General features: G+C 38.0%; 2 protein-coding genes across 3 annotated transcripts; one reads left to right on the plus strand and one right to left on the minus strand.

Moving 5' to 3' along the window:
- LOC122711613 (photoreceptor-specific nuclear receptor-like) lies at window positions 1-21,530 on the plus strand. 2 transcript variants are annotated; one of them, XM_043930569.1, is made up of 9 exons: window positions 1-42; window positions 200-362; window positions 4,693-5,113; window positions 8,824-8,927; window positions 13,802-13,916; window positions 19,061-19,176; window positions 19,349-19,560; window positions 19,729-20,017; window positions 20,142-21,530. In XM_043930569.1, exons 2-9 carry the CDS (start codon window positions 242-244, stop codon window positions 20,378-20,380), a joined length of 1,617 nt encoding a protein of 538 aa, XP_043786504.1. In that variant the 5' UTR covers window positions 1-42; window positions 200-241; the 3' UTR covers window positions 20,381-21,530. The 2 variants fall into 2 exon arrangements, with proteins under 2 accessions (XP_043786504.1, XP_043786505.1); XM_043930570.1 differs by having other exon boundaries at window positions 14-42; window positions 223-362.
- On the minus strand, window positions 15,944-18,010 carry LOC122711612 (centrosomal protein of 78 kDa-like). Its single transcript, XM_043930568.1, has one exon. It carries the CDS (start codon window positions 18,008-18,010, stop codon window positions 15,944-15,946), a length of 2,067 nt encoding a protein of 688 aa, XP_043786503.1.
- Window positions 21,531-27,588: the final 6,058 nt, after the last annotated feature.

Consider the following 27,588-nt stretch of genomic DNA (forward strand, 5'->3'; position numbering starts at 1 on the left):
AGAAGAAGAAGAAGAAGAAGAAGAAGAAGAAAAATTAGATAGGTGAGAAGAATTTGATGATGTTTTTTTTTTTTATGTAATTGGATATCGAAGAGTGAATTTGATGACGTATCGGCAAGTTTTGTGTTGGAACACAACGATTATTTTATTCTAGTAATTGCGGTATAATAACGTCTACGCACTGTATAATATGTTCCAGTATATTGTCTTTTGTTTAACGAGGAATGTTGGTTGATACATCATGAACGGAGCAACGTCGGTCACGACTTCGGAGGAACACCAGCATCAGCATCAGCAACCGCAAAATGATCCATCTCAGGAACATCCGAGAAGTCCTACCAGTCCTTTGAGTATTCGACACGGTGAGTTAATATCGATTTATCCATGGAAACTTGTTCGAATTGAATTCAGAATGAATATATTAAATTCGTCAGAAACTGTACAGGCAAGAGAAACATAACTGAGCAAACATTCCTCCCGCTGTTTAGCGATCGAGATAAAAATAGATTGGTTTTCAAATGTTTCGATAATTTTTAATCTTTCTTGCTTTTCTTCGTTCTTGAAATCATCCTAATGATAATTTCATCAATTTCATCGGATAATCTATTAAAATCGATTTCACGCAAGGTCTGTCATGTCTTCTTTAATCTTTCAATCCAAAGGTTACGAATGTAACGATAAAATGTAAAACTGTTATTTCAGATGTCGAAACATCGAACATGAATTCACTTCCGCGAATGAAAGAAAACAATGGTAACATTCGTTTCAGGAGGAGCAAATATTGTTTCTCAAAATTATTTGACATTACAACAATTGTCGATACTTGTTGCCTTTAAATCATCGTTCAACGAGCACTCGATTCCTCATGCGTTTTTTTTATAAATGAACAACATTAATAGCAAGCTGTACGTATAAATCAACTCTCGACGTATTTTTATGCGAATCGTAGTTCTAGGGTGGCAAGTGGAAAAAGAGGGTGCTACGCGGCCAACGAAATTATACCATTAGTGTAATCAGATTTTGAGTGACCCGAAGAATTTAATACCGCATGATTTTTCTACGCGACAAAAGAAGAATCATAGTTTATTATTATTTTTTGAATGTTAAAAATATTTCTTTAATAGCAGGATTTTTTAATTAATTTAATGAATTTAAAAATTATTTATTATAATGAATATTTTTCTTGCTTTGGTCAGTTTCAGTCAGTTTTCACAAATATACAAGTGTTACGTGATGTATGTTGAATATAAATATAAAGAGGCATTGAAAACAGAAAAAACTGAACAAATATATTTTCAGTTATACAATATAATGACGAAGTTTTAATCTCAAGTTAACTAATCTCACTTAACTATTCACTAAAAATCTTCTCTTAATTAACACATTTTGCGCGATATCTCTGATTTATGATATTTACTTAAAATTCTGTTAAAATTCTCATAAGCATCTTATTGAATTAAATTATGCTTCAGAAAATTTACTTATTATTACAAGAATTAATAATTTAATTTTTATTTAATTTTAAATAAAACATTAACTTTAATTATAAACATTTCTTGTATGGATTAATAATAGATTAATATATCATTTAGCAGTGTTCATTATAAATTTTCCTTAAAGAAAAAACATTTTCTACATAAATTCCTTTCAAACTCAGTTCACAACGCGTTTCTTATTTTTATTATACCCAATATTACATTTACAACATCGATATAATAATAAAATATCTAAAATATTACGTCATACCTTCACTATTCACGTCGCGATCTATCACATTTCTCAAAACCAAAATTACTAAAAAAAAAAAGAAATTTTCACAATCCATTCCAACAATTATTCAAAATTTTCACTCGCCATCGATACATCGAAATCAACTCGAACAGATGTTCAAAATCGCGAATCGTTTCCATGCTAGACACCAGCCGAGACAATTCCGGTGTCTCCCTAATGCGGTAACAATTAGTCGAGATTGGAGCCGAGGGTGCGAGGGTGGAGGGTGACCAAAGTGGTCGCCGATAGTTACGAAACCCCTTTTTTTCCCCTTCCCCCCCCGAGCTTCTCTCGGCCAACGTCCCCTTCGCTGGTCGTCATTCCACGCGCACCCCACCCCTGCACCTCGATGATCCCATAATACGGGGGCGCAGGTGGCGCCTTGCCATCCGCCAACATTGATATGCTAATGAAATTTGACGCCCCTGCTTTCGTTGCACACACGCGTACTCTTTGCGATTCGCACGCTACCGGCCACCATACGGGCGCATATAATAATTTTTCTTCTCTTCTTTAACCCCTGGCGGCCGCGTTCTCGCGTGCCTCCGCCGAGATTCGATTACTTTAATGGCGTAACCTTGTCGCGTATCGAGAAAGATTTCTGGGAAAATTTGGCGACCGGATGCGTTGGGCGAAGAGGAAGAAATGTTTCGTTTTTCGTTGAGGATTATGGTGAGCCTTGGAAGTTGTTTGGGGAAGAGTGAAATCAGTCTTTGGGGAAGGATGGTATTGTGACGGAGGATTTATTGGGGAAAATTAGATTGATAAAGTGGGAGAGCAGCGGGTCTTTGGTTATTCTTGGCGGAGAGTGGTGAATGACAAATTCTAGGAAGCTTTAATCAACCCTTTTGATGTCGATACGTGAGTAAAAATTTTAAATATGTAATTCTGTAATAAAATTACGCACGATATACGTAAATTAATTTAAAAATGGACGAACCGTGTCGATCGTGTTTCGAGGACAGATTTCATACATCGTAATTCGTGTCTCTCTGTACGGGCACGTTGGGATTAGAGTGTTAACGAGATCGAAAAGCCGACACGCTTAGGAAGTTACGTGAGTCGCATTAATAAGATCGTTTCGAGTTCATCCCCCGTAACCGTAACGACGAAACGATACGATTGAATTCTTGCCGGTGAAGCCGGATCACGCGTGCCAGCCAACGATTCAAACGTGCTCCATGGCTTTGATCGTTGATTACGATTACGGATAGATAAATATCTCTTGAATTTAATGTTACAATGGGATAGCTAATTCGCTTTTTAGATTCATGTAGCTATAAATATCGAATCTTTTCTTTCCATTGATAATCCTTCCTTTAAATGGCGTAGCACTTTCTTAACTTTGTCAAAAAATAATTTTTCCACAAATTTATATGCAATTCTCTTTCCCTAATATTTAATTAAAAAATTAATTAAAAAAAAGACAAGATATATATATATCTCACTACAATAAATTAAAAAATATACCAAAAATCGATCTCAAATATATATTCCAACTACTTTTTTCCCTCCAAGAAAAAAGCAATCGTAGAAACTTAATTCTATTTCTCAAACGAATAAGAGTAAGCACCAATTACAATCTGTCACCGGGGTAGTTCGAGCCGAAAACGATTTCAAATAATACTCGGCGGACTTAAAGGGCACGATTAAATTATTTTAAAACGGGGTTAGATACGGGGGACCCTAACCTGATATCGACTTGTTGTCGATTCGCATGGTAATACGAACGGATCCTATTTGACCCCGCGGCATTAACGAGACCGGAACGAGTTTTCGATCGGTGCACGATGCATCCGACAAATACGATTTCGGGGAGATCCCGCGCCTCATCGGGGGCGCTGGCGTGACTAATAAACTCGAGTGGAGAGGCGAAATCACATTTCGTTGATCACGCAGATGTTCTACGATCTCTTTGCATTTCCATCTTCCAATTAATATCGTTAACGCGACACCGAGGTGACGATGAAATTTCCTATCTACAGGAAACACGTTTGGATCTTTGTTCCATCCGTTGCGATCGTGGATTGGAAATCTTCTTTATTCATTCAGACAAATAAAGGATAAACATGGGATTAAATGAAAGAGTATAAGAAATGAATAATTATTGAATATTTATTTGACACGATTGTTTCGTTTACATCGATTTGATAAACATTAAGCGATTTTCCTCAGAATCGTCTCACCTTTCTTCTGAACGTATAAATATTTATATCGTGGTTTTTAAGAACTCGTTTCTTCATGTAAATAGTATTTGCCTTTGCGATCCATTCGGTAAGCCTTAAGGGATACAGGAGAAAGGAACTATAAATCTCGTGGGGACGGAAACCACAGTCGGTCGGAGATTCTTACCAAAAAAGATTGCTGTTCAAAAATATCAAATTAAAGTTGAAGAAAAAATATGGTAAAAAGAATAAAGTGAACAAGATGAATCGATTTCGAAAAATTACTTACACATCACTAAAAGGATTAATCTTGTGAAGTATTGACGACAACTTTATCATCGTCCATTTAATCGGCCACAAATCTTCGTGATCCTTTCTGAAGAGCTGTAAAGTTTGCGCACAACTTACGAGCATGTACTCATTTTACGTAAGTACACATTTGTGGATCCATTCTTACGAGGATCGATCAAGGGTAGATGGTGGAGTCGGTGACATGAACGCACAAGAGAGATTTTCGGGATTAGGCGAACCTCTATCTGCCATCTGATCGAATAGAACGAGTCAAATTCGATCGTGAAAAAATTAGAAATCTGAAATTATCCCGTAAAAACGATCAACAGACAAAAGAGAAAAGAAAGAATATCGACGCAATGATCCATATAACGATTCTCCATACAATTTTGCAAATGGAATTTTCCTACAGAAAGAAACCTAACTGTAACCTAACTAAACTAACAGAACAAACTATTTGTTTCAGATTCAGGCGAGAGCAGCGTAATCTCCCCAGGATTACCAGAACGATACAGTCCTCTTGGGGCGACAGGATCGACCTCGAGTCACGATCCTTACGCCTCGAGATCTGTCCAAGAATGCCCTGTTCCTCTTTGCAGAGGAATACCGACTGATTTCCCTCTCGCGAGGTCGCCCTATTTAACCGCCCTTGGTAACGGCCATCCTCATCTGTTGGGCCAAGTTCAGCAACAACAGCAGCAGCAGCAACAACAGCAGCAACAACAACAGCAATTGCAACCGCAACATGGTAGTAAACCACCGCGAAGCCTCGGTTTGATATGCGTGGTCTGCGGTGATACCAGCTCCGGCAAACATTACGGAATTCTCGCTTGCAACGGATGTAGTGGATTCTTCAAACGAAGCGTCAGGCGGAAGTTGATATACAGGTAAGTTGAACGAAAGATTTATTTATTTTTCGCGTTTCTTTTTGATTCTTTATCTCCGTTGAATGAAATTAAGAATTTCGAAAGACACTTTTCTCTTATCCATCGAAATGATAATTATTAATAACGAAAGTAGATAGATATTGCATTGTTATACATAAGATTATAATTGTTATTTAGATTATTAGATTCGAAAGACAAAATGAAATTTATCATTATTTGTTGGTATTATAATTTATGAACATTTTAACGATAGCTTTTTTATTCTGAATTATTGTAAATTTTGGATACTTATCACTTAAAATATTTGTTTTATAAATCTAAATTTACATGCAATTTGAAATTCTATTAAATTCTATACCAACTACTAATATTAAGTTTTATATTAAAATAATCTTAACTTTATTCAATATTTTACAATACAAATTAATATTCTCTACTGAATAAAACCATAACATTGTATGTCAAATTACGTATCTCAAATTTATGTCAGAATAGAAAAACGACACATCTTAGAAACCTAATCCAACCAAACTATAATCATTTCTTCGCGAAATACCCTTACGAGGGAGGGAAATCTCGGGTCTTCAATCAGATAGAAATTAGCGAGCGGATCTTCTTACGGCGTTTAATGTCAAACTGGGCAGCCAGTGGCGCCATGTGGTCCAAGTCGAGTGGGCTCATCGTAATACCGGGCAACAATGCGGAACGGCATAATGTTGAACCCTGAAGGACCTATCCACCTAACCCTATGTATACGGCATACTATTACCATCCCCTGGGAACGGCCATCCATCTCCATCGGATCCCTCTCAGCCCGGAATCGCTGTCTGATACGCTCGATCCGTTTTACACGGGGCCACGTACTCGAGCCAACGGGCTGTCGGACCCCTGTGCGTGCATCCCTTTGACTACGTATACGTGACTATCGATAACAGGCGGCCATAGGTGTGCACGTTAAGCCTGTCGAAGAGATACACGATGCCGGGGATGCTCGATATACAAACTATTAACCCCGTCGATGCTCGAAAAATAAATGCTACGTCCGCTTTGAGCGCGTGATCGGATTGCAAATTGTCTCGAGTGACGAATATGAAGTCTTGTTGGGAGAGGGAATTCGCTGAGATTTTTGAGTTCGAAGAGTTTGCAGAGTTCGAAGAAAGATTTGAACACGAAATCGTGGAAATGTGATCATTTCGTCAGAATTATGTAATCGAGAATTTCAAAAGAAAAGATTGTGATATTGAAGTTGCAGATAATTTGACTTTTTTCTCTCGAATATATGTGTAATTTTTGAACGATTTTTGTTTCATAAAGTAAACAATTCGTTTGTTGTTAAAAGTATCGTAAGGATTTCAGCTATCTTTGTGTTACGTCGTCACAGTGCGAAAATGGATCGAAGATCGATCATTCGCGACACGTGTCTTCCCGATTGAACGTCTCGTGTCCCGTTACACCGGCTTTTTATTCTTCACTATCAATTCCTGTCGAATGGCCGTAACGTGGTAAAGAGTGAAGAGGCTTCGCACAGATAACCAATTATTCGTAGAGGGGGACGCAGACCGCGACAGATGCGTCTCGACGTGATGCACCGCGCAACGACCATAATCGTCAGATTAAAATCCAACTTCACGGATCGGTTAAATGCAATTAAGAAGATCGTGCATGATCCAGATTGCATGGAAAATTCGCGCCAACTCCCATTGGGCCACACTTGAATTTTGCGTGCAATGGGTCAACTGTTCCTCTCCTGTTCTCGATAAGTAAATGTTTTTTTTTAATCGAAGGATTTAGTAGCAGACTTCCATTCACAGCACGCGTTCAATGGACATATAAAACTTGGCAATGTGGAGCGACAAAACGAGAATAAATAAAAATTCAGAAAGATTGATAATTCTAGTAAAATTCAATTTTTAAGAGATTGAATTTTAAATTATCAATCACCAACGCATCAATCTCCAAAATCTCTTTCTCTTTCTTTCTCTCTCTCTCAATCTTCAAAAACAAAAACCATCAAACCATCAAACCTATCCATTCTTCATCCAATTCCTTCATCTTCCAATTCCAACCACCCATTAGTCCCAGTCTCACCAGTCTCCATCCTTCACTGGATCCTTCCACCTCTCGCAGAGAGTTAATTCATCGAATCATCCGTAGCCGCGATCTTCGTACGCGATAACAGGCAGCACATGTTTCCGGTAACTCGATGAGCCAAACAATGCCGGCCAGCGAAAGAATAGAGAGATGCGTAAATAAATGTATGATGTGGTTCTGAAGGGTGAATGCCGTGGAGGGTGATGTATCCCCCCGTGTTGCATGGGCGGTGTGGAGGCTCGGTAGGGTGTGAACGCAAATCAATTTGCGAGAGGAACCCTGCTGGCAGGGCAGCACGCAGCCACCCTTCGGTGCCCTTCGTGTACCACCGCCTCGGGACAAGATAGTTCCAGGACTGTGGCGTCCTTTCGTCGCGCCGTTGGATCGAGCCGCCTCCTTGTGAGTGACGTTAGTTAAAATCGCGCTAACAGACCGGGAATCGATCGAGAGATGGCCTAGAGCCATTACACTAACGTGTAATCTTTTTCTAATCTGATGACAGCCCATGGGAACTGTACGAAGATTTGACTTTCGTTTGTTCCTTTGAAATTAATAAAAACAGTTTCTTCTTCTTAAAAGGAATGATGCAGAAATGTTAGATTGCAAAGATAAGTGTGAGATTAAAAATGATTAAATTATAAATTCAGAAAGAAATATAGATTTTTCAATGTATCGTATATGTGAAATCGTTATAGTATTATTCTTCCAGAAATTAAGAAAATTTTGAACCATTGTAACTTCAAAGATAATGATTTTCAAGCAATGAGTGAAAGATCATTTCAACTTCAGTCAAATGCCAGACATAATTCTTAGAAAAAAGGAGATTTCTGGAAGAACGAAGTAATCGTTTCCAGAGAAAAAATATGGATCTATTCATAAACTTTGCGCTATGTTAAGCGCTATAGAAACTTTGAATCGTTATATTTCGACAACTGATTGAGATATCGAGATGAATCAAAAAATGATTTCAATGGTATAGTCTCCTCTATGTTCTGAATGGATTTTGATGGATTTCGCATGAAAATTTCAAGTTTCATTTGTGACTTTACGATGATCTATCTATCTTATGTAAAATATCTAAATTTATTTAATATCCGCGTTGAATTCACGTTATGTAAAAAAAAGAAAGAAAAAGAAAACAGAAAGTAGTTGATTGAGGAAGCAAACTTTAAAAAAAGAAAAGTACCACGAGGTTACCACGGGATTGGATGAAATTAAGAGGGATAAGAAGAAGGTTACGTGACTCCGAGCGAGGAGTCTTCACGTTAGTCAGCTCGAAAGGATAACAGGGTTAGCCGAACAATGAAAGTAATCGAATTTAACGCCATCTCCTGAGTGCGCAGCCAGGATTTCCGGCAAGTGCGCTCCAAATTTGTCCTCTTTTCGGAAGGGACAACAGCCATCAAGTTACGACTCGTCGTCGATGAAACATCGTCGTCAAGGATCGATCGATTTCGACAACTGAAAGAGCTTTCGACTTTTCTCTATGATGACCAATTTTTCCATATTATAGAATCTAACGATTAAAGTTATTTCGAAAATAAATAATTTATAAAATAAAGCATTGATTTATTTATTTAGAATCTTCTAAACATATGTCGAAAAATTTTATGCTCTAGATGTCAAGCCGGTACCGGAAGATGTGTCGTGGACAAAGCTCATCGAAACCAATGTCAAGCGTGCCGTTTGAAAAAATGTATGCAGATGGGGATGAATAAAGACGGTGAGTAGTTGAATTACAAATTTTTAACAAGTACAGGTTTTTCTTTTACCGTAAAAATTAGCCTTTGTATTTTATTTCCTTTATTTTAATTTTTATTCGTCATTGTGTATTAATTTAGAAACGGCAAAACTTCAGAATTGATTTTTAGATTAACAAAAAAAAAGGAATAATTCTGCAAACAACAATTAAGCTTTTTAACTTAAATCCCACTTGAGAGAAATTCGTTCTAAATGCAAAAAATCTTTTCTTTTTCTTCTTTTTTGTTACGTTTTAAAGAACATGTCTCTTCCACTCCATGGATGCCGTATGGTGAGCATAAAACAACTACTTTCCTCTTAATCGATCTTCACAAATTAATTAAATTATACAATTTCAGAATTTTGCAAAACAGCTTACCATGATCGATCGCATCGAATTTTCCTCGGCTCAAATACCTTCTCGAAGAGAAGAAAGAATATCGTTCTTTAAAAATCGTAAAACAGAGAATGACTTTCCCAAACCGCCAGTTATCGATGCATTAGATTACCCGTTTCCACAGGTAAACCGATATTGTGGGAATCAATCAACCCCCGCGTTTCCCCTTCGAAACGCGGAATTCCTTTATGCTCGCGACATAAATAACTGGATAAGGAAGAAGCGATTGACGAGGGGTTGGTCTGGTTTGGCGACACCGTTCGATTCAACTCTTAATGCCTTTCACCCGACGAACAGACGCACCTGCCACGGCAAAAGAGCATTTCTCCCCCTTTTTCCATCGTTCTTCCCGTTGTCTTCTTCTTTCTTTCTCTCTTTTTTTTCTTCTCCCTCTTTCTTCTCCCCGCGGAAACACGTCCCGGGGCGCGCAACCAACTTTCTTATTGCTGAACTTGAACGTCGTAAGAAGAAATACTTCCAATTGGATCCCGGTTCCCTTGGCGACCGGAACGGCGACGTTTCTATGGAACGTCGATCGTTTCCACGGGAAATTAGATTGGCCAGCGTCGAGAGTTACGCGACGGGGACAAAGATATTGCGGAAACTTTGGCGATTACGATCGTGCGCTGATATTTTTCCCGAGGCAATTGATTTGTAGGTTTCGAAGGTTTGATTAATATCGTTTCGAGGATATTTTTTTAAAGTGCTTGCTTCCTCGTTGTTAAACGATGTTTCTGTTCGAGTGTAACTGGGCGTAGATAGGATTTTACCCTGGGAATTGTTGCGAATAGAATTAGTTTCAAACTTTGGTGATGATTATATTAATCGTTTAACGATGGAAGGAATCAATAAGGTGTCGTTATTTTCTTTCTCTTCTCTAAAAGTGTAGATAGTTCCATTTAAACTTTTACTTGAACGAAGTTTTTGCAAGAGTATAATTGCATTATTCTTCGTATTCCTTGAGTCACTCTTCGTTCCTTTCAAAAACAGAATACAATATGAAGATATCTTCGATCATCAAAGTTTCCAAAATTCTTACGATCACGAATTATTACTCCAGTGATCTAATAGTCACAGAATCTATCCTGAAATCATCAGAATTCTCATTACTACAATACAATCGTCGTCTTCCAATCACAAAACCCATCCATCAGAATTCTCGCTCGACGAAAATCGCGTATGCAGAACGATCCTCCACAAAACAACCTACGCGTCAGGATCCTCGTTACGTACGATAATCGTCCGATGAAAATCGCGTGTGCAGAGCGGTCAAACACGCCGCACGCGCGTGCAGAGCGGTGCGGTTCGCCACGAAAGGCGTCGTAAACACCGCGGTCGTTAGCGACGGTCGCGTGGCCGTCGCCTAGCCCCGAAGGGTTAATTGGGAGAAATAAACGTATGCAACGTGCAGGCGGATCAGCGTGCTCAAAAATCCGCGCCGCTCCGTTGTCTGCCGCGCTCCCTTTCTCGCTCCCGTGAATATACACGCGTGTTATCCCGGCGAGGAATCCCGGGCGGAGGCCGGGAGGTTAAAAGAAGAGGCGAGGCGCAAATTGTGTCATAACGGCGGCCGAGAAAGAAAGGGAGAGAGGATATACGGAAGAAGCAAAGTGAAAAAGGGAGGCAGACCTCCCACGGTGAGCTTCACGCAAATGAGAGTGAAACGATCTGTAAAAGGGCGTTTATCTCTCCTCGTGTGAAACGATTGCACGTCGGAGACGTCGATGCGATGGAAAGGGTTCGGTCTCGAGGTCTCTATTTATCGAACGAGAAGAATTAACGATTGTAATTTAAGGAAGAATTAATGATCGTTTGATTTTTGATTGTTCGAACGAGATAGATGATAGACGACGTTATCGAGTGGATCGATCTGATAAAGATATTTAATTATTCTTTAAAATTACGTCTAATATCGTTATGGCAGCTTTGAACGAGAGAGGAAGATTTATATATTCGCAAGTTGGGAATTAAAACGACTTACAATTATTAGCGTTTGATTAAACTTTTTCAATTTCGATTTGGATCACTGTATTGTTATTTCGTGCAAATAATATTTTCGCTTCCTTCCCCCAAGTTGAAACTCTGGAGCTCAACGCTCCCCTAGATGCTCCTTAAACGTCCGTCGCGCCAGGATCCCTGGTTGTGCATCGAAAAAAGAAAATCAAGGCAACTTTACGTGAAAAAAGGAAGACGATGAGAAGGAAAAAGAGGCGCAAAAGGGAGTGAGGTGTGTGAAAATAAGCGGACTGAAGAGTTAAAAAGACAAAAGGGAAAGCGCGGCGTGTTACACGCGCGGACAAGAAAAATTTCCCGGGGACGCGACCGGCGGAAGGGCGTTTATCTTTTCCGCCGGCAGGGTAAACGGGAGAAAAAGTGAGAGAGCGAGAGGGCAGTAGCAAGGGAAGAAAGCTTGGGAAAAAAAAAAAAGGGAAGAGAGACAGAGAGCCGGATGCAAAAAGGCTTGACGAAGTAGGAGGATCCTATTAAGCCGCTCAGCAGGCAGCACGACGCGTAGGTAAAACGAGCCGCGGCACGCTTTTTATCATTACGAAATTACTGTGCACCCGTGCCACGTTAAAAGGGGAAGGGTTGAAGAAAAAAAGGAAAGATATTCAGCTCGCCGTTATACGCCACTAAGGGTCCTAATCGCTATTAACATGTGCTCGGTGTCACAAATCTTCTCTCTTGGAGAGCGGAAGTAAATGAAACTGCATTGTCTTTGCGAGAATCGAAGATAACTATTATACTTTGTGCTTTTAAGGAAGATTTATACGTTGTGTGCAGAAAATCACGAGTTTTTTTCTTTTAAGAAACGAAGATGACGAAGATATTTTTGTGAAATCTTTTAAGAAAATTTAAAAATGAAAATAGAGATGTAAAATTTACTATAGCTTTGATATACATTGCGTTAGAAAGTCATGAGACTTTTTTCTTGAGAAAATGGATGAAATAGCAGTGTATATATGCAAGATTTTAAGATGGTGATGATTGTACTTTGTGCTTTTAAAAAAGATTTTTAGGAATGAAAGTAGAGATAAAATATATATAAGTATGTAATTTTTTAAATCAAAAGATACAAAAATAAAAGAACGAAAGACGTTTTTCATTTAACGTTATCTATATTAAAAATATAATATCGGTATTACCTTGTTGTTATTTTGTCTGACGAATTTCAAAAAGACGAATTTTTTGTTTTTCACAATTGTATAAATATTTTATGATTCTTATCAGACAATACTAACAAAAAGAAGAAAGAAATTTTAAGATAGAATCATTTACACATCAGAATTTCAAGATTAAATTTTTTAATATGATAATTTTCACATTTCTATTCATCTTGTAAGTATTTTCTAGCCTAAAAAAGAATTAAAATTCATCTCTATATCGAAACACCCTAAAAATTCCAAGCAACCTCATCTTCATTTCGTCCCCCAATATAATCATCTCCAAAGCTCAGAACGCCAAGTTAAACATTAAACGAAAGCCCTCTCTTCTTCCCTTTACAATTCCTCCCATTAATTCCATCCCCAAAGAAAATTCACGTCAGCGAAAAGACGAAAAGGGAATATTATATTCCATTTTCTCCATGGTGCATGAAGTTATTCCAAAGATGGATGTCAGCCAAAAAGTTATCGAACGGCAATATATATATATACGAACAATAAACGTGGCTGATTTCTACACGTCTGTTAAATTCACGCTTGTCAGTCGCAGGCCGCTGTCGTGATATAACGCGTTACGTGAATTTGACGAGAGGGTGGTGGCCAATCGTTTGTTCCCCGATTAATCTCAACAAGACTCGTCGAACTCTACAGCTCCGCTAATATTTCAATAACCAAGAAGATCCAAAGGAAGGAGGATATTCCGTGTAACGAATTATCGAGATACATGGTCAATTATATAACGTTTGATTGATCCTTCTATTTTTTCCAATATGAAATTCTATAAATTGCCTCATTTTTAGATCGAGTGTATAGTTACTCCGTCGATTTTATCACTAATACATTGTTATATTAAGGATTTGAGTTATGTAAAATGCTGGAAATATCTTAAGAATGAAAGAATGTTTGAACTTGTTTGATAATGAATAACGAAGATGATGTATCAAGTTTCGAAAGAGCGTTGGAATAATAATTTTATAATTACTATTCTAACGTTTTTTTTTTAATGCGAAACGAGGAATAATGAATTTTCCCTCCCTTTTAGAAAGAAAAAGAAAAATAATATTGATTCCTTGTCAAAATTAATAATCTCGAACGATCGTTTTCTTTCAGATTGATCGAAACAATTAATCGGCGTGTAGTTTATCGCGTTGTTGTGCGCAAATTCCAAAAGACATTACATTCGATAGCATTGACTAAAACGCGCACGAGGCAATACACGGGGGCGTGTAATTAATTCGTAGCTGCAATTAACGCCTGCTATCGACGTTACATCGAAGGTATGCGCTTCTGTTTCAGCGGTACAGAATGAACGGCAACCCAGAAACACTGCCACCATTAGACCAGAGGCTCTCGTCGAGATGGACCAGGAACGAGCGCTTCGAGAGGCAGCGGTCGCCGTCGGTGTCTTTGGGTGAGTCATTACTTTTATTTTTCGTCTTTGAAATTGTTAATGCCAGCTTTACATTCGTCAAAATGTTTCTGAATTGTTATTTCGATTATTATTATTCGAAGAGATATATTAAAAATTCATCCAAAAATAAGGCAAAGATGTTAGGAAATAATTATTAATTTTTAAAAACATTTTTAAAACCTTAGATATATCGATATAACGATCAAAAAGTAAGTAGTAATAAGTAGTTACGCTCAATGATCAATCGTCCAACAGCCTGTAATTTTTAAATTCACGGCAAAAATATTGAAAATTCTTCTTGCGAAAACACAAAAATAATCGCGTCTATTAAGAAGATCCTTGCTCCACTTCTTCGAACAACGCTCAAGATTCATTTCACGCGTTGGATCCCACTTAAGCGCGTATTTAGGTGACGCAAAGACGCGATGAATCGTGGAGCGGATCCAGGTGGTCAGTTGAGGGGAGGATTAAAGGTAACGTTGAGAGGGTTTTCGCGATCGATAATCGTCGATTCATCGGGAGCAACAACGATAAGAGCAAGAGAGTGGACGACGTTGTTGGCACGTTTGATCTTCTGCTGGAGAGCAGCATACTTTTCGCCGTCGTGAGCAAGCGCGCTCGCAACACGCCACGCCGAGCGTGATCTATCATGAAAAATTACCTTTGACTAGTAGCCCGTGGCTGACCGTTTTTCAGGTAACCGAGTACTCAGGTTGGAACTAATGGAAAATCCATAGAGCGCCAAGGGGTGAACGTTAAAAGCGACAGCGAGCGTGCTCGGCGTCGATACCCGGAGCTTTCTGGAAATTACGCCTTCTTTTCTCCGCGTGCAAGCTTTCACACGAATGCCCGAGTTTACCGTTATCGCTTTTTATCCTTGATTTAATCTTGGCTATGTTTTTTTTTTTTATCAATGATTCCATTTCTTTCGTGTGTATTTAATCCTTTATTTCTTGATGGTTATTTTGTGATTACATTAAATCGTTGACAAATTAAATATGTTTGAGATGAAGTTTATGATTTATAATTATTAGGCCGTTCGAATCTTTTGAGGTATTATAAAATAATAATCGACTCGACTACATTTAGTTGAACGAATGAAAAGTTTTATTATGTGCACAATTTAAAAAAAAAAAAAAAAAAAAAAAAAGATATTTTCGTCATCTGAGAGAAAAAGAATTTGGATTAAATTAACTCGATAAATTATTTTAGCTACGTATTTGTAATGAATACGTAAAGTATCAGTGTACAGTACAGTAGTTTCTAACAAAATGTCTCGTGCAGTTTAACGAGACGTTTCATCCTTTCTTATTCATAATTATTTCTGGATCGACTATTGAAATTGCATAAGCCCGATCGGGCTTTATTCGTATATTAACCTTCTATCATTGTATTGGAAGCGTGGCTCAAGTATCGGGGAAAATTTCATGGAAAGGAGAACGAGAACAAGAGGAATAACATCGATGCTATAGCTATTCGGACGAAATAAACTTCCATACAAACTAATTATACTATACACGTGTTTCACGAACGAAGTGATGCTCATTGAGAAGGATGAAAGCTGTTTATTCCATTTACAATTACGAAACTAAGAAAAACCGTGGCGTTTACAAATCGATCCCAACGCGACTTCTCGCGTTATATATTAACGATACATTTCCAATTGCATAGAAAGCATCGTCGAACTTGCTTCAATTCGACGCTTATTAATCCACGCAATTCGAAGAGCGAACCACGACGCTTCAATTTTCTCGAAATTTTCTTCTTCTAAAACGTTTCTTCCGATATTTTCTCTTTTTTTTTTTTTTATTTATCTACTGTATTTCTTAATTTCGTTTCCCAGCAACCAATCGCAGCTTCAGCTTATAAGATATTTCAATGAATCAGGGTCGACGTACGACGCACTGAACACTTGTACCTTTTCTTCGTTCCGTATATTTATCTACCTATATTATTTCTATAAAAAGCTACGCGCTTGTACAAACCTTACAAACCTCGTCCCTGAATCTTCAGATACCCCCAATTTACTAATCGATATGAGTGCAAAAGTCAAGCACAGCGTTCCCTTGAATTATTTGAGCGAACAGCGCCCTGGCCCTAGCTCTGGGAGATAACGAGTCCTTCTCGTGAAGCAAAACCCTTTGCAAAGTGGGCGAACCGATATCCGGACTGTCCCCTATATTCCTCTCCAGATGCAACGTGGAAATCGGTGGCAAAGCGGATCTCATGTCGCTCTCCGACTTGGCAAACTTCTTGATAGGCTCCGTGTACCGGATCGAGTCGTCGTCGTCGATGATGAATCCTCGCCTCAGGTTCTCCGATTTCGTCTCCCTGATCACAGAGGCGACCCGTCTCTTTATGTCCGCCCTCACAATGGCAGCCTCGGTACTCTCCCTTCTATTAGCATTCGGATTTTTCGTCATGTTGTCCAACATGTTCAGCAATCTATCAAAGGAACTGCAAATCTCCTCCAAAGACTGCTGACTGAGCAATAGATATCCGCTCGTTTCCCGCTCCTTCTCTTCCAGAGCGTTCTCCAGCTCTGTCAGGTTGCTTTTCATCGCGTTCAACTGCTCCTCGGCGGCCTCGCGTCTTCCTCGCTCGTCCGCTAACATTATACCGCTACGTCTAGCCTCTTCGATCAGCCGATCGTGTTCAGCCTTCGCCTCGTTCAATTGGTACTGGATCTTCTGAATCTTAGTGGAATTCTCCATTTGTTCGTCTTCCACTTGCACGCCAACGTCGATTTTTATGATCTCCAGATTCTTCGACGAGGACCTGTCCGTGTCGGCCTGAATACTGTCCACGTAGGATGGAACGTTATTTTGACCCTCCCCCATCACAGGCTGTATGTGAGACTGTAGATCCAGATGAAGCGAGATTTTCGACTTGGGCTGACCGTTTTGAACCATGTGCTGTTGCTCCTGTTGTTGTCTAGTAGTCTTGTACGGAGGAACGTGAGGTCTCATCTTCGTTTTCCTCGCGTTACTTTGATTAAACATTCTCCTAGCTGCAGTCTGATACGGCCCCTTGTTGTACTCGGTGCTGCGCGGCCTGATCGGAGGTTTCCTGTGATCCTCGTTCTCGTTCCTGTTCCCACTTCCTGCCGACACCACTCTTCGATCGTGCTGTGGCAAACCCAACCACCTATACTCGGTCTTCGAGTCGCCGTTGTTCTCCTCCAGCCTCTTGATCACCTCGTTCACCAACGCCTCGTTCAGATTCACGTTCTGCCTCACGTCCAGTATACTCAGAGTGGTGTTGTGGTCCAGCAGCTCGAGAAGATCCTTGCCGATCTTGTCGGTCAATCCACACCGTTGCAGATCCAACGCCTTCAACCAAAGACTATCCCTCACCGCTTCGATCAGCTCCATTATGGCCGCGTCGCCGAGTTGAGGATTATCGTTCAACGTCAAACGACGTAATCCGGGCATAGCCTCGAGATTCGGTTCTTGATATCTGAGCGACTGTTTCCAAGTGTCGTGATAGAGCAACAGCTTCTGTCTGCACAAGGCGGCCGCTAGAGCCGGGCCGCACTTGCACGTCAAGTCGCAGTAACTGAGATTCAACGATCTGACACTCGGAACATCGGCCACCGTACGACACAATACCTCGCAAGAACTATCACCGATGTAACAACGCTGAAGAGACAAATAATGAAGGGTGTGCGTGTGGGACAGACCCACGCACAGAACAGCCAAACAATCTGGCGGAAATGGAATTCCTTCCAGCTCCAAATTGGTGAGAACCGGGGAATTTCTGACGCATTGAGCTACGCTATGGGACAGCCACTCCAGAAGATATCGAGACAAGACGACAGGTGCCTTGCCCATCGTTCTGGCCTTGTCTTCCGAATTGATCTCCTCCAAAGGTTTGCGACATTGATACCTGCTGCGAACGCTGATCGATCGTAGGCTACGATCGAGAGACAGAGAATTTAATATGGGGCCCCAATCGTCCATTTTTACGCGGTCGGTGGTGAAGTCTAGACTATGGGGAAGTGTCACGCAGATGACCGGCAGAGGTCGCAGATGTTGCTGTTTGCACAGTTCCATGTAACAATTGGCGAAATTTCTGCTGTTCGGAATCGCCATCTTGGATGATGACACGGAAGTCGATGCATTGATCTTGCCCTCGGGGGCGGTCTTCGTGGTAGGTGACAGGATGGCGGCGGTCTTTTCGTTCAGAGATTTTGTTTTCTGCGTGGAAAATTATGATTTGCGATCAGATTTCGATCTTTGGATAAATAAGAATTAAAAAATTATTTGCAATTGAATTTCTTCCATTCGATGATTTTCATTTATTAATGATAATGCAAAGTTAGATAATGCATAGTGATATTTTTAATTTTATTGACAATGGAATTGATGAAATTATTTTTTTTAATCGATTATTGAAATATTCTCGTATAGGAAGAGAAATTATTATAACTTTTTCGTTGTTTCTAATTAAAAGGATATGGTATCGAGATTAGATCGATTTAAACGATTAATTTGATGAAATATTAGGAACGTTTGAATGAATTCGCGTGAAGAACACCTTTTACGATAATATTTATAGAAAGAAAAGGATGGATATAAGTGCACTGACCTTTGTTCTTGCTGCTTTGTTGAATTACATTAACCGCAATTTTATCACACACCGTCATCTGCAATCTCTCAATTTTTCCGACCGTCTGGACGTGAAATCGGTTCCGAATTTTTCAACAACGAATTCGTTCGCACAAGATGCAAATCGCGTTCGCTTTTCTTGTACAGGGCGATCTATATTCGCCCACCTACCTACCCGAATTCGGCGAAACGAAATTTCTTCGCGGCATACGCTGAAAGTATGCAAACAAAACTCGCGAGCGAACAAATTAAAGTTGCTGCGAATCGTTCGTATAATCAATTTTGCTTCACATATCGATTTTAGTATCGCTCTATACGAATTCGAGATTAACGATACATTTTCATTACATTACGTTTTAAAATTGATTAAAACAAAGTATATATATATATATATATATATAAATTCGTGAAAGATAAATCTGGAGAAAAGAATGAAAATTATTTTGACAGAAAATATTTATTGAATATTATTAGCATAGAGAAAATAATTCGATGAAAATTCGAAATACAATTCTTTAAAATATAATGTTTTAGACCACCTGTGTCTTTGGCCATGGCGAGATACACGACACCACTGCCTTTACCCACCGTTGCCCCGACGACAAATTCGACGAACCCTCCGACACCACCTCGACAGGATAACGAAGATGGTATTCATTTATTTTATCAATAATCTTTATTAATTTTTATGAAACAAGTTTTTCAACATTTATATAGAATTCCATACATTTAGAATTGTTCATTAGTATCTGCTTTTCATTAACGTTTATTTCGTCGAAATTAAATTCTTTTCGATAATGATTTTGAATATTTTCGCAACAGGAAATGCATCCGAGGATAGTATAGACGTAACGAACGAAGAACCATTGACACCCCAAAGGAGCGGTTGCACGCAAATTCCGCCTGTGATCCCCTCCTTGTATTCGCCTGCAAGTGCTGAAACGGTCTACGAAACCAGTGCTAGATTGCTCTTCATGGCTGTAAAGTGGGCCAAGAATCTTCCGTCTTTCGCGAGTTTGCCTTTCAGGGATCAGGTATAAAGCAAACTCTTTTTCTCCTCTTTCAAATATTATTTCTCAGAAAATGATAGATCTTAAAATTTACGAGAAAAGATTATCCTTTCTTTTTTTCCATCCCTCAAATTATCCATTTCTAGAAAATAAAAATTTAAGAAATTTGTTGATTCATTTTATCCATGATAGGTGATACTACTAGAAGAGGCCTGGTCAGAGCTTTTCCTTCTGAACGCAGTGCAGTGGTGCCTTCCACTTGAATCATCGCCCCTATTCAACTCCGCGGAATTGACTGCTTTGACATTATCGCCGCATCCTCACCCCCATTCCGGAATCCATATGCAAACCACGACGGGTAAACCGAGTCAGGTGGCAGCGGATGTGAGGCATTTGCACGATACCTTGCAGAGATATAAGGCTGTCATGGTTGATCCTGCTGAATTCGCCTGTATGAAAGCCATAGTACTATTTCGACCAGGTTCGTGCTTTGATTAATTGCAATAATATAGCTGTTTTCTCTTAATATTATCGGAGAGTTTTATCAGTGTTATGTTATTTTATGAAATTATAAATAAATGTATCTTGGAAAATTGCAATTGCAGAGACCCGTGGTTTAAAGGATTCGAGTCAGATAGAAAATCTGCAGGACCAAGCCCAAGTGATGTTGGGCCAACACGCCAGAGCGCAGCAACCAGGTAGCCCGGCAAGATTCGGCAGGTTACTGCTGTTGCTTCCATTGCTGAGGACAGTGCCTGCCTCCAGGGTGGAATTGATATATTTTCACAGAACAATCGGCAACACTCCAATGGAGAAAGTCTTGTGCGATATGTATAAAAATTAAAAAAAAAAAAAAAAAAAAGAAGATTCTCATCAAAGATAAGTTTTCTATCGACTTATAATATAAGATCGATCCTGTAACATATTTCACATTTTTCGCATTCGAACGAATGCCTTTGAATATAAAAATTCGATAATCTGCAAAGTGAATCTACCGCAGATGCCTGATCGAAATTCCTTTGTAATATCGTCTCTTTAAGTGTGATATAAAAAAAAAAAAGCACGAAAGACTTTTCCTCGCGAAAGTATATATATATACTGACGTATTTAGGTGCAGCGTAGGCGTTGGAAGTACAGTTTTAACGGCAGATTATTAAAAAAAAAAAAAAGAAAGACTAGAAAGTATAAATAAAAGCAATCGAGCAACCGACCAAATAGTCGAGAATGATCGATCGAAGGTGATAGTTTACAAGAAAGCCTTGGCCTAAGGATGAAGCCCCAAATATGAATTGAATTTGCGACCTAGTGATTTTTTTTTCTTACTAGATCCAAGGTCGAGTAACGATAGATCCTTCGAGAAAGGTGAACGAATCGACGAATAACAGTATTTAATTTAATGGTTCAACGGTATCTAAGTGAAACGAAGGATACTCAGTTCCGACATGAAGATATAAATATATATATATATACATATTTATTTATCATAGAGATGTTTATCGAACATTAGATTCGACATGTTGACCAAATCATTTTTTAATTCTTCGATTTTAAGTAATCAATTTTATACGAATCATCGGGTTAAAAAAGAAACACTGAAATGAAAAATTTTCGTTTAATTTATTCGATATTTTTTTTTACATATATATATATATCTCGGTTTCTTTTCTTCTCTTATTATACTTTCTGAAATATGTAAGATAAAAATTTTGAATATACGAGTAAACTGATACGAACTTTCGGACAATTGTAAAAAGATACACTTGTCTGTGCTTTTCTTGTATATTTCGTGTTGTGATACTATTTGCTGTAAAAATCTAGATACTGAGTCACGTGACATATATTGTAACGATTACGTAACCACTTGTAATAAAAGTACACATGCGTAAGAATCATCGAAACGTCGAATTAATGACCCTCCTATTGACAAAATATTCTAGAAATTTCTTTAACGAAATAAAAAAAAAAATTTATTTGCTACTCTACGACATCTCGTATTTTCAATAAATCTATAAAAAAATTTCAACACTTCGACTACTACTGTGTTCTATCAAGATAGAATGAAAAATCTTTGTAATTTTCCTTTATAAAATAAATCAAAAACATTATCGTTACAATAATATTTATTTAATTTGTCTACTTCAAAAAAATATTCGATAAAGCTAGACACTGCCAACAAAATACTCCTAATTCCACTAATCTCAACAGACACGCGGTCTGTTGCCCCACGACGAAAATCAAAGATCCCACCATCCCGAACTACTTTAATTTCTGTTTATTTAACAGAGGGTCGGAATCGAAATTTGACGCTAACCCCCGAGTCACGGTGGTTGTTGCATAAACGTACATATTTATTTATCACCGTATAATCCCTGACTTTCCCTCGAGGGTTTTGCCACATGGCAGTTTGACGATCCCCAACGGAATTACCCCCACAGCCGCTTATAAATTACATCGTGGCTCGAGCAAGGTTTAAGGGCCTGCTTAAGTTGTCAAAGCAATCGGAGAGTTAAACGCCCTGGCACGGAGAGAGGAGGGGTGAGACTTACCCTTAATACTTTTTCGATCGTTTCCTCGAATCGTTTCCTCATCTGGGGAATCACTGTTCGATATTTATTCGATTATAGCCGCCTTTGTACGATTCTCAAATATGCGTGAACATTCGCGTTTTTCTAATTACGTGGAGCGCGGATTTGGAATTATTGGTAAGAAAATTAACCGACCGATTAAAATAAGTCCTTGATTCTTTCAGGATTGAATTTGATTTCTCCCAATTACGATCGAAAATTAAATAATTATAATTTCACGTCACTCGTAAATTTGATAAGCCAAGCGGAAAAAATCACTGTTAAATTTGGACTAAAAATATATGATGTTGTGAAGTGAAATTTTATCGTGAGAACGGCGGAGAAAGAACGATACTAAATGGTACTCACAGATACTCTGAAATTGTTTCAGAATTCAATTCCTTTCGGTCCATATCCGAGGATCGATTCCTAAAACACGCGTTTGCTTCGTGACGCCGCCAACTTTCAAGTTCGTATCCTCACGGCACGTAACGAATTTGGATATCTCGGTTCGAGAGCGCAGAGAGAAAGGGGTTGGAAAACCGGCAGGGTTATGCCTGTGAGAGCATTCGGAGGAGAAAGGATGGCTGGTCATGGTATTGACTCGCTTTTGCGGATACAGGGGCGGAGTTTTCGACCTCTCTCCCTTCCTTCTTCCACCTTCACCCTCTATATATATATATACGTGTATCACTCTTCATCCCGCTTTCTTTTTCCTTCTTCGACTTCCCTCCCTATAAATATACTCTCCGCCTCATACCCTCGATCTCCTTTCTCCTTTCCTCTCCACGATATCCTCTGTTCAACGAACCAACCTTCCTCTTTCTCCCTCTTTTCCTTTTCCATCTATTCCCAAGCCATCTCCTCCTCACCTGTTTTTATCCCACTTCTTCTTTATCTACGTATAATATATCCATCTCATTCTCAATTTCTCTTATAGTGTATGAAACAGAGGCTTCGCCGTCTCTCTCTCCCTCTCTCATCCCCACCGAGCGGAACGTCGGGGTCGAAAGGGGATGACTCGTCGCACAGGGCTGTCAAACCCCCTCCCACGCAACGACAAAACTCCCGTTGAAGGGTGACCCAGCAATGGCGGCGGGACTTGTTGTATTTCGCTTTCGAGGTGAGCTCCATTCCCTTCTACCTTCTCGATCCCCAGTGCCAACCCCTCCAGGGTCCAGGAGAGGAGGAGGGAGGAAATGAAACTGAGCGAGCCGAAGTGAGGCGGAGAGCGAGTGACTCGAGTCGACGGGAACGAGATGGAGGAGTCGAAAGTGGCGGTGTGCGACGAGGAAAGGCGGAGGAGGGTGGCGTGGAGCAGAGGAAGAACGAGATTTGCGGCGGAAACGGGATAGAGCGAGAGTCCATATCGCTCGGAAACAGCAACCTCCATTTATTTTATTACATTATCATACCAACTAGGCGCTCGATAAGTGGGGCTTTAAAGCGACGGTTCTCAAATCGTTCCCCGTTTCCTGAACTTTGGAATTTCGCCGCACTACTAAGTCGGATGGCTCCTCCGTCGAAAAAAGATGGATCGAAAGTTAATGGAACTTTTTCTCGGGGGAAACTTTTGGAAACAATGAAGTTATATATTTTTTAATTAATATGTATATCTATGTACTGTATTATAATATAAATAAATATATATTCATATTTAATTTATTTTTTATTCTTTCATTTCTTCCTTATTTATATATTCTTCCTTATTTATTTCCTCTTCGAATTCGAAATATTATTTAGATATTATTTAGACATCTTGTATGATATATTTATTTATTAACTTTAATATTGGTAAGTTTTTACTATACTAAATTATACAATATTTTGCTAATAATATTTGTTTAAATTTCTTCAAGAAATTAGAAAATTGAAATTTAAAGTCAAATTTTAAAAAACAAAATTTTAGTAGAACATAAGATAACGGATACAGTTGATTTTCAGGAAATTCGAAAGGTGCGCTTCAATTGACAGAAAAAAAAAAAACAAAAAGAATTGGATGCGCGTTGAATCGACAAGTAAAGCAGAACGAATTGTTCAGCCGTTAAGTTGGATTAAAAGCAAAGTCAGCGACGTGTTCCTCTTCGGCCCGTCGTCATTTAATGACCATCGATTATCGTGGCGAAATTTAAACGAAGCACGAGCATAATTACGCCATCGTGTTTCGCAGCTTTGTCGTTGGCCGATATGGGTACGATTTAATTGAAAACAAACACTCGACCAACGAATATTTACCATTATCTCACGCTTTTGTTTGACAAATGCCAAACAAATAATTATAATTCCACGTATAATGAAAAGTAGTATACCCGCAGATCGTGATTACAATTCATTCGTTTACATTATGCTGAAATTTTGTTTGATTGGCGCTATTATCGCATAATTCAGCCACAGACCTATACTCTTCATATTTTAATTTTGTAGATACATGGAAATAAACCTTTACAACTTTGTTGCGGATAATCTAGATTATTTGTGTTTGTTAAAATTTTCATTCTTTGATCTACGATTGAAATAAAGAATTTATCATTGTTGAAATAAAATATAATAACAACATAGAAACTCTATCACAATTATTTGCATAAAATGTTTCGTTACAATTATACATTATGTAATGAAGACTTTGTTTATAGATATAACAAAATGAATTCGATAAATACTTCATGAATTTGTTAAAAATATAAATTTATTATCGTCGAGAAGAAATGATATTACTGGTTCATATTTCACGATGGAGGGATTTGCAGAGGAGTGTGGAAAAAAAATCCCTGTGAATTTTTCACCCTGGCCAGCTTGAACTTCAGAATTCGCTGGGTTGGCTGACGTTTAAGAAATCTGATTTTCTTCTCACGTATATCGAAGGATTACCCAAGTATTCGGGACGACCACTTCATTCGAGATATCCACAAACAACGGACGTTTCATCCCTTCGATCTTCTTGTTTTTCCCTTTCTTAACCTCGTCCAAACGGAAACTTATCTCGAAAACGAAATATATAAAGTTAATACTGCATTTCACGATATCACCAAAAAGAAATTCGATTAAACCATTTGAATGTTTGAGATTAAATGATACGTCACTTTTAGAATTTGATTCAATTTTCTTCAAATATTTTTCGTAATTATTCCGTTTAATAAGTCATTTTACTTTGTTAATATTAATATTTTCATTCTTCTAATATAAATTCTCAGAATCATTCATATTTTTTATTTTATCGTAATTATAAATTAGCTAGATTCCTTGCAAATATTGCAAATTATTATTAAACTTTAAGTATTATTTATGCAAATTGAAATTTTTATGAACAGATGAAATGGAATTTCATTCTTTAAATACCATAATATATATTTTGTTTCGAATATCTTCTATTCTTTCACCTATTTTTCTATATTTAATTTTTTCATAAACGCAAATGATAATAAATCCACAGTCTCATCTTGTGTCATCTACATAATTAATCAATGAATTTTAATAATAGCAAATAAAATCGAAAAAAAACGTGTCTTAAATAATTCGAATCAAGTTGTATAATGTCGTTTATTCGATGATTGTTCGAGATAAAATGCAAAAAAGATTTTTAAATGAAAGCTTCGAGGAAATGAAGCTGCATCGGTCAGAGAAGACTGTCGGACCACCTTCAACCCCCTTGTCTCTCTTATTCCTCACTCTCGTCTTCCCTCTCCCGTAAAATCAATAGGTGCGTCGGCGTCCAGCATGCTAGGAATTCTGCTATATAACCCCGAGCGATTAACTAAAATCGATCAAACGCGACGCGTGTCGAATATAATAAAATAAATTGCACGATCCTGGTGAATCAAAAGAAACTATGATCTCTGAATAGATCGATCAATCTAATCGATTGATCATTAAAAGTGGATTAATTATTTTTATAATGTAATTTTTATAATTAATTTTATACATATTATAATTTGTAATTAACTTAATCTCCATGATATATAAATTTATAATATATTGAAATTTTTTAATACTAACATATTATCATTTTCAAGAAAATTAAATTCATTCAAAGAATAAATAATTCATTATATGTATAATTGAAAAATTTTTAGAAATCAATTCTTTCGAAAATAAAACTTTGTTAAGACATTCTCTATAACATATAAAAAAATTATTTAATTTTCATCAACAATCAAGGATTGATTTTATTTGTATGTCTTTTGCAAGAAATTTATTTTAGAGGGTGAAAGGATATGGATTCTGACAACTATTTATCCAATTACTGCCACTTCCAGTCGACTAATATTTGCCTGGCGCGTGTCGACAGTTCGTCAACCGTGAAGCCTGAACGACGCTCCACGATCATCGAATAAGTCCTTTGTCTCTTTTGCGAATTAATTTCAAGGACGAGGACCTTTGTACCCCGCGAGGGTTCTTACTTCGCGTCAGGCAAACCCAATTTGCGCTTAAACAAGGAGCATCTTCGCATAACTTAGCCTTGCGTGAAATCCAACGTCAAAGGGAGGAAACTTGTCTTTTTAAGGCAGCTCGACCTCATAGGATTTAGACAGTGAACTTCAAAGACATGCCGGATTGAAGGAAAAAGTGCGAAGCCTTCCAAGTTATATTAGGAAGAATATTTTAAACGAGAATATAAAGAATTATGAAACTTTCAAAAAATCATTATGATTCATAATCAGCGAAAAAAAAGATATAAATTTAAACATGTACAATAAAATGAAATTTGACATACAGCATTCACTTTTATAAATCCTTTACTATTCTAATATAAAAAAATAAATAACAAGAAATGCCCATCTCGAAATTACTTAACATTTATATTGCAATATTTTTCAATATTTTCAAAAACAAGCGAAATATACCAGATAATATTTCTACGACACAGGGTGCATTATATTATGCAATCGGTCATTAAAAACAATCGAGACATCCAGAATAATAAAAATACAGCGTTCAAAGTATAAAAAAAAAATGTTAAAAAACGCATAAAAAATGGCAGAAAATAAATGTACAAGCAATAGAAATCTAAATTTATATATAAATTGGAAAAAACAATGCTTTAAACCTCTAAAAAAAATGCCTACCGTAAGAGGAATGGTAAAAAAGTACGTAGGAGAACGGTAAGTATACGATAAATGTGAAAAAACTCCTTTCAAATTATGTTCTCCTGTTAAAACATCGAATTTTTGGCCAAGGGTATCGTTCTATTGTTCGAGCAGTCGGAAATTTCCAAGAATTTGACGTCATTTCCAAGAAATTCGGAAATTCTAAGAACTAGACATCATTTCCAGGAATTTTAGAGATTCCGAGAATTTGACGTCATTTCTTGGAAAAATTTTTCGATCGACCTCCTATCGTATCATGTTCTCCTAATACAAAGTCGAATTTTTGGACAAAAATTTCATTCATTCGTAGATTTCGAAATTTCCAAGAATTTGTCTTCAGTTCCAAGAATTTTAGAGTTTCCGAGAATTCGACGTCATTTCCAGGAATTTTAGAGATTCCGAGA

This window comes from Apis laboriosa, unplaced genomic scaffold (genome assembly GCF_014066325.1).
Source record: "Apis laboriosa isolate Shangri-la unplaced genomic scaffold, ASM1406632v1 scaffold174_cov162, whole genome shotgun sequence".
Classification (NCBI taxonomy): domain Eukaryota; kingdom Metazoa; phylum Arthropoda; class Insecta; order Hymenoptera; family Apidae; genus Apis; species Apis laboriosa.

Coding starts and splice junctions, on each gene's coding strand:
- LOC122711613 (XM_043930569.1), top strand. CDS start 242: ATGAACGGAGCAACGTCGGTCACGACTTCGGAGGAACACCAGCATCAG. Junction 13,917..19,060: donor GTCGCCGTCGGTGTCTTTGG/GTGAGTCATTAC, acceptor ATAATGTTTTAG/ACCACCTGTGTCTTTGGCCA. Junction 20,018..20,141: donor CATAGTACTATTTCGACCAG/GTTCGTGCTTTG, acceptor TTGCAATTGCAG/AGACCCGTGGTTTAAAGGAT.
- LOC122711612 (XM_043930568.1), bottom strand. CDS start 18,010: ATGGCGATTCCGAACAGCAGAAATTTCGCCAATTGTTACATGGAACTG.